Raw genomic sequence first — 7738 nt, forward strand, 5'->3', positions numbered from 1 at the left:
GCGCTGGTTCGATGTTTTCCTTCTCTGATTATTTCTTCACTAAGCTACCGATAGGAACTGAAACGTGAAGACTTACTGATGTTTCCACGTTGTTCTTTATCCTGCAGCGCCCCCTCCTGGCTCTGCATCACTTTAGCGCTGTCTCGTTGCGTTCTCAATGTGTTTCTTCTCTCCTCACTGTAACCAGATTTCCTATTAAAATATTAATGACTGTTGTGCAGATTTTGACGAATTTTATATGTTTTAAATGATTAATAAAGATGAATACCATGCAGAAGGAGTTTATAAAAATGTTAGAAATGTTTGATAAGGAAGTCAACACTACAGTTGTTAAAGTTTATGATGAGATGAGAGAAGGTGTGAAATATGTGAGAAAAATAAAATAAGAAATGTGGAAGAGATGAAGAAATCCATAAATATCAATGACTATTTAAACAACAGGCAATAACACAAATTAAAAGGAGACAAATTATTGTTGTTTTGCTTCCAATTGTTTTACTTTTGTGTGTGTGTTGTTCTTACTCTCTGTTTATATGTTTTTCAATATTCTTGTACATTTATATAATTCTGTTTTCTGTGTGCGAAAACAATGATTGTTGATGTTGTTTCAGCATCCTGGTTCCATTCTGTTCTATTTGAGCCAGTTCAGATTGTAAATCGGTGCAGTTCCTCATGTGAACCTGTAGGTGGAAGCACTGCACTGCTGTACCGGTATTGCGTGTAGTATGAAGCAGCAGAAGCAGTAGCCGCTAAGATGTCTGCACCGAAAACAATCCCAAAAGATGCGCAGGTAACTTCCAGGCATCTATCACAGTAAACTGTTTGGTTTGACTGAACTAAAGCAGTTTCTGTCATATTAGCAGTTGTTCTGAACTGCAGCTAAAATGAACGGAGACTCTGTTTAACTTGTTAGCTTAGCTGTTAGCAGCTAGCTTTTTAGCTCCGCGCTGTTTTCTATCGTAGGAATAAAAACAAACATTTGAGTTGAGTTTATTATTATTTATTGATTTAAGCTAAACATAAAGCACATTTACAGAAGATGACATTTATACTTATTATACATTCCACTTGTGTTTTTGCTGAAGCTTTGAAGCTAACTGCAGAGGTTTAAAACGCAGAGGTGTTGTGGTGAATTTGGTCACCTGGTTATGATGCTCAATCATCCGTTAATCAGTCCAGCTGGTTTACGGTCAGCTAAATGTTTGTTTAAATAATCACAATAAATCAAATATCAGTTTTAATAATAACAGAAGTAGATTATCATCTTGTATTATGTGATGTTAAAACAGATGCTGATGAACCACGATTATTATTATTATTGCCTCCATAAAAGTTCTTCTCTCAAAAATGAGGGCGGCCATACAATGAAATGCATTTATTTCAATAAAACATTTAAGACCTTTTGCTTCTTCATAAATCTAATTGATTGCATTTTTTCTTATGTAATGAAGTTACGAGAATCATGTGACTCATCTGGTAAAAATAAATGTTGCATCAGAATAAACCAAAACTTGAGATTAAAATCCTTCATAGTTCTGATTATTTTCCTTTTTTATTATTATTATGAACCTGAACACTAATTAATTGTCATAACTGTTGGAAAGGAGCAGATTATGGGTTTAATGTAGTGGTCTAATTCAACAAGCAGCTACCAGCAGATTTAAAACACCGCCTAGAGAAGATCAGAGAACTCTGGTAAAGGAACATTAAAAACTTTATTTAAAATATGTTCCTGTCTGATTGATGCAGAAAGAGTTCAGAGTATTTTCCAAGCCTTGCCAGAACCCATCAGAGCCAGGCTGGTCCTGATGAATCCGCTCCGTGTTTTCCAGGTGATGATCCAGATCCTGAAGGACATGGGCGTGACAGAGTACGAGCCTCGAGTCATCAATCAGATGCTGGAGTTCACCTACAGTAAGTCACTGAAAAAGAAAGTTCAGGTCAGGTGACCTCTGACCTGTTGAGGGTGCTCTCAGGTTGACCTCTAGCAGGAAGTGACCTGTGACCCCTGCTGTCTCCAGGATACGTGACGACGATCATCGAAGATGCTAAGATCTACGCGTCTCATGCCAAGAAGTCTGCGGTGGACGCCGACGACATCAAGCTGGCCATCCAGTGCCGGATGGACCAGTCCTTCACCTCGCCGCCGCCGCGAGATGTAAGCCCCGCCCCCCTGTGGCCCAGGGCCCAGTTGTGGTTCTGGTTCTGGTGACCATGCTGTGCTCTGTGTCCAGTTCCTGCTGGAGGCGGCGCGGCAGAAGAACCAGACGCCGCTGCCTCTTATCAAGCCCTACACCGGCCCGCGCCTGCCGCCCGACCGCTACTGCCTCACCGCACCCAACTACCGCCTCAAGTCCATCCAGAAGAAGGTCTGCTCCTCTTCCTCACCCCCACCTGCCTCCACTCTGATGACTTCTGACCTCTCTTCTCTCCTCCTCTGCAGGTGTCGTCGTCCGCCGGCCGGATATCGGTGCCTCGCCTCAGCGTCGGCGCCGTCTCCAGCAGACCCACAACGCCCACACTGGGTGAGTCCAGGAGAGGAACCAGTAGAACCAGTGTTATCAATACACAGCCTGACCTCTGACCCCTCTGTCTGGTCCTCAGGAACCCCTTCAGTCCAGTCGGTCTCCTCTAAGGTTGGAACCCCGGTGTCTCTGACGGGTCAGAGGTTCACGGTCCAAATCCCTCCGCCCTCCCAGACGGCCACCACCAAAACCAGTAAGACCTCCTCCCTCCCAGTGGGTCGACCCCAGAGCGACCAGTTCTGGTTCCAGTCCAGGTTCTGTCCCAGGGCAGTTCCTCAGGTTCCGGAAATGTTCTAGATTTCTTCTTCTGTGGTATTAGTCAGATAGAACGTTGAACTGGTCCCAGTCTGAGCCTGGTTCTGGACCCAACCAGAACCAGAAGCAGGCTGATGGTTTCTGTGGAAGGTGATGAATCCTCCCAGTAAGTGACTCTGTTTTTCCACCATCCGGGTCAGAACCATCAGAACTTTAGAAATATGATAATTAGGTTTGAATGTTCAGGAACATCAGAGTTCTGACGGCCATCTTGGTTCCTTCTACTTTAATGTTAAGTAGTTCACTAGCATTAGCTAGTTAGCTACATTTAGCTAATAGCTCTACTAGCACATGTTGGCTGTTGGAAGCTAATGTAATCATTAGCTTCAGTTCTGCATTTGGTTCTGGTTTTGATTCTGGCTCGTTGGATCTAGTCAGTCAGAGGTTGTGGGTTTGAGTTCTGCTGAGAGAAAGACTCCGGCTGATGAAGTCTCCACTCAGCTGACGTTTGACCCTCTCCACACTGCCTGAACCATTTGGATCTCAGCTGAGATAAACATGAAATGGGACCTGCTGACTTCCTGTCACTGTTTAGTTATCAAACACCAGAGGGCGCCATAAGCAAACTAAATACATTCATTGAATTTAAGACATAGAGCTGTTGCAGCAAGAAGGTTCTGGGTTCGATTCCCGGTCTTTCTGCATGGAGTTTGCATGTTCTCCCTGTGCATGTGTGGGTTTTCTCCGGGTACTCCGGTTTCCTCCCACATTCCAAAAACATGACTGTCAGGTTAATTGGCCTCTCCAAATTGCCCCTAGGTGTGAGTGTGTGTGTGCATGGTTGTTTGTCCTGTGTGTCTCTGTGTTGCCCTGCGACAGACTGGCAACCTGTTCAGGGTGTACCCCGCCTCTCGCCCGGAACGTTAGCTGGAGATAGGCACCAGCAACCCTCCCGACCCCACTGAGTGACAAGGGTGCAAGAAAATGGATGGATGGATGGATTTAAGACATGTCATGAATCAGGAACAAATCCTTTTGTTTAATTAAATAAAAATAATTAAAGAAACATTCAATATAAAAAAACTTAATGTTCATAGAAAATATGAAAGTAGCTCACATGCTGCGGTTAGCATGCTAATATGATGTAGTGAGCTAAAATATGGCTGTATGCTAGTTGTATTTCAGAGAACTTGATGCTTCCACAGATTTATTTTTCATAAAATAAATGTGTAATACGTCTCATGTCCTGTGTGAGTGAAACATTTTTCGGAAAGAATTCAATTACAGAATAAAATCAGAAATAGTTTCTAAACTTTCCAATAAAACCAGAATATAACAGAAACCAGATAATTTCCATGAAGTCGTTCTGTAGTTTTCCATCAGCTGACCAGTGGCAGCAGACTAATGGCAGTCGTCTGTGTCTCCATAGCAACAGCGGCGTCGCCGGCCGTGTCCAACGTCCTAATCAACCCGTCTCTGATCGGCTCCAAGAACATCCTGATCACCACCAACATGGTGGCTCAGAACGCCGGCGGAGACGGCCTGAAGAGGAAACTCGAAGATGACGATGACTACGATGCTTTATGACCACAGCTGGACTCAGACATAGATGCTGGTTCCTAGAAGCTGAACCAGGACAACTTCTGCTTGCATTTTCAATAAATTAAATAAAACCTGAAACCAAACATGAACAGATCACTTTGATAACCAGAAGTTACTGAGTTCAGACCAGAGATGATTTACTGATCACAGAGGATCATTAGGCGGTGCTGAAACTCATAAAGTTATGGATCCATAATGTATCAGAATGAACCCATCAGTAATGGTCCGATCAGTAGAACTGGGCCCATGTTAACAAATGAGTGAAGGAGAGTTGAGTGTTTAACTCTAGCAGAGAAGAAGTAATCATCTCTGGTTGGTTTCATTGTCCAAAGGGTATGGAAATATAAATATCAATAAATATTGGGTATAACAGAAATAATATTTGATATCGGCCCAGATTTGCATTTCTGTGTTTTAGAAATGGAAATCTGAACCAATATCCAATATTTTTTACCTCTATTCTTAAGTGTTTTTTTTTTTTTTACCGTTTCCTGTTGGATGCTGTGAGATGCTCAGAGTGGAGTTTGGGTCACATGGACAGAACTACTTGGCTGAACTGCTGACTAACAATAAATGGTTTCAATTCAACTCAGTTCAGAAGTTCTTTATTTGTTGTGAAGGAAAATTAGATGCTGAAACTCAAATCATCAAAGTATCTTCAAAGAGTTGTAGATAGTGATGCTGTGGACAGGAAGGGTCTCCAGTAGTAGTCAGTGTTGCAGCTAATCTAAAGAAGTCTGACTGAAGACAGTTGCCTTATGATCATTATGACACACTGACAGATCAACATCCAGGCAGCAGAGACCAAATTCAACCAGTTGGTTTTAGTCCTGATTTAAAGGAACTCTGTGTTTCGACTTTCCCAATTTTATGAAAGTTTGTTCCAGATCTGTGGTGCACAGAAGCTGAATGCTGTTTCTCCATGTTTGGCTCTGGTTCTGGTGCAGAGTAGAACCAGAAGCAGCAGATTGATCCAGCAGCAGCAGATCTTTAATCCATCCAGTGATTTCTAAACTACCAGCAGCATTTAAAGTCTCTTCTCTCAGTGAAGAACTGTAGAAGTGGGTGATGTGCTCCATCTTCCTGGTTTTAGTCAGAACTCCAGCAGCAGTGTTCTGGATCAGCTGCAGCTGGACCATTGATTTGTTAGACAGACCTGTGAAGATGCTGCTGCTGCTGCAGTAATCAATGCCACTGCAGAGAAACGCCTGGATGAGTTTCTCTGGTGCTGAGACATTAGTCCTCTGATCCTGCAAATGTTCTCCAGCTGATAGAAGGCCCACTTTGGAACTGTCTTTATGTGGCTCCGAAGGTTCAGGTCAGAGTTCATCCTGATCTCTAGTTTCTAGCTGGAACAACTGAAGCTGCGGATGACTCTAGAGATATAGCTCTAGATCTATAAGTCTAGATCGTTCCTCTTTAGGTTCAAAGATATCTTCAATTTCTGTTCAGATGGTGAGTTTTGGCGCAGCCACTTGGGGACATCATAAGGTAGAGCTGTGAATCATCTGCGTTGTCATGGTAACTGGTCGTATTTCCTGTTGTAACCTGAGCCAGTGGGAACATATAGATTTAGAATCCGAGGGATTCAAATGTGACCTCTGACTTCTTTGATGAGAAGTGTCCTATTGAAACAAAGAAATCCCAGTTCTTTATGTGAGACTCGAACCAGAACAGTGCTGAACCGGAGAGTCCGACCCAACTCTCCAACTGGTTCAGTGGTGAATCCTGAATGACACCATCAGGTATTTGGCTAGCACCGCTAATCCACCTCACCTGCTTTTTCCGCTGCTCTGTAAATCTGTCCAGCAGTATTGTTGGAGAGCCGGACAGAGAGACGATGGAGTCGGAGATCTGATGTTATGATGAATGGAAGAGATTCAACTTCCTGCGTTTCCTGTAAAATGTAAATTTGTAGCTTAAAGTGTAGAAGCTCAGAGGAAAGTCTGGTGAAAAACTTCAGGAAAATAAAATGATATGATAAACTGAAATCTGCAGAACTTCAGGAAAATCAAAAACCTTGAGGAATTGGTTCCTCTGCAGAAGTTTTTCCAAGTTTCTATTAAACTTTTAATCCTCAGAGAATCTCCTCCATTAGAGCTGCTGTCAATATTTACTGCTTTAATAATTAATGCTGCTAAATGAGCCGCCGGGGGAGGAAGGAGCGCTCCTCATCATCATACCCAGAGGATTACATCACTCAACAAACTATCTCCATGGCAACCATTCAGTTACTGCTGATGACTTTAATATGAGACTCTTCAAGATACAACTTTTATTAATCTGCAATAACTGATGGATGTGAGGCAGAGACTGGTCGGAACCAGAACCTTTAGTCAGAACCAGTACCTTTAACTGGGTCGGAACCAGAACCCCTGACATAAAACACAAACACATGAAGACCAGCAGAGGTTCTGGTCCACCGCGTCAGAACCAGAACCACTTTAATGCTTCCTGGATAAAATGGTCAGCATCAGGGAGAATCCAGAACCTGAACAGAACCGTCTACTTCTGGTCTGGATGATCAGAACAAGACGGTTCTAAAGGTTCTAACTGAACCTTTATGGATCCTCAGCCCGTCATGGCTCAGCAGAGATGAAGGATGAACCGTTTTAGACGGAGAAACGTTCTGCTGGAACTCAGTTAGCTAAATGCATAAACATAATGAAATGATAGACGCCTCATGAATCGCTCTGGTCTACTTTCGCTGAGAGACATAGGGCAGCCATCTTGGAGCAGTTGACTGCTCCAAGATGGCCGCCGTATTTCCTGCACCCTAGCAGCCAACCCAAGGTCTACTCATTTATTATGTCTGTGGCTAAATGTAGCTGAACTGACATCAAGCTAGCAGACAGACAGAAGCAATCGAGCTGTAGAGATCAGATCAGATCCAATGGAAGAAAAACGACTCATCAGGAACAAAATGTGAAGATTCTGGTTTTGTTCATTAAAACCAGAGACACATCACTGATCCTGCCAGCCTTCTTCCTCCACCATCACCAGGGTCGCAACTACATATTATTCAGGTGGATGTGAACACATAAATAGGTCCCCCTCCCCCACACCCGAAGGAAGGTACGTGAAAGGTAAAACTCACTACATTTATCCCGTTATGGACGGGACATGAAGGAGTGTAAGGGCGCTCAAGTGGATGAGAACACATCACCGGCGCGCAACCCCTTCCAGACAGGGTTTTGACGCCCCCTCTGGTGCAGCGCCCCTATGCGTTGATTGCGCTGCATGCCCACTTTTTGCACCACTGATCATCATCATCATCATCATCATCATCATCATCATCATCATCATCATCATCATCATCATCATCATCATCATCATCATCATCATCATCATCATCA

General features: G+C 43.4%; 1 protein-coding gene across 1 annotated transcript; it reads left to right on the forward strand.

Annotated features, from left to right (window-relative positions):
* Positions 1-683: 683 nt before the first annotated feature.
* taf9 (TAF9 RNA polymerase II, TATA box binding protein (TBP)-associated factor) lies at positions 684-4974 on the forward strand. Its single transcript, XM_008401816.1, has 7 exons — positions 684-790; positions 1833-1914; positions 2022-2158; positions 2235-2369; positions 2444-2525; positions 2605-2718; positions 4210-4974. The coding sequence occupies exons 1-7, from the start codon at positions 755-757 to the stop codon at positions 4365-4367; spliced, it is 744 nt and encodes a 247-aa protein (XP_008400038.1). The 5' UTR covers positions 684-754; the 3' UTR covers positions 4368-4974.
* Positions 4975-7738: the final 2764 nt, after the last annotated feature.

Source organism: Poecilia reticulata, unplaced genomic scaffold (assembly GCF_000633615.1).
Source record: "Poecilia reticulata strain Guanapo unplaced genomic scaffold, Guppy_female_1.0+MT scaffold_131, whole genome shotgun sequence".
NCBI classification, from domain to species: Eukaryota; Metazoa; Chordata; class Actinopteri; order Cyprinodontiformes; family Poeciliidae; genus Poecilia; species Poecilia reticulata.

What these genes read in the sequence shown, in the direction of transcription:
- taf9 (XM_008401816.1), top strand. Translation starts at nt 755, where the DNA reads ATGTCTGCACCGAAAACAATCCCAAAAGATGCGCAG. An exon ending in CAATCCCAAAAGATGCGCAG is followed by an intron (nt 791 to 1,832) that starts GTAACTTCCAGG and finishes CGTGTTTTCCAG; the next exon opens with GTGATGATCCAGATCCTGAA. An exon ending in GATGCTGGAGTTCACCTACA is followed by an intron (nt 1,915 to 2,021) that starts GTAAGTCACTGA and finishes TGCTGTCTCCAG; the next exon opens with GATACGTGACGACGATCATC.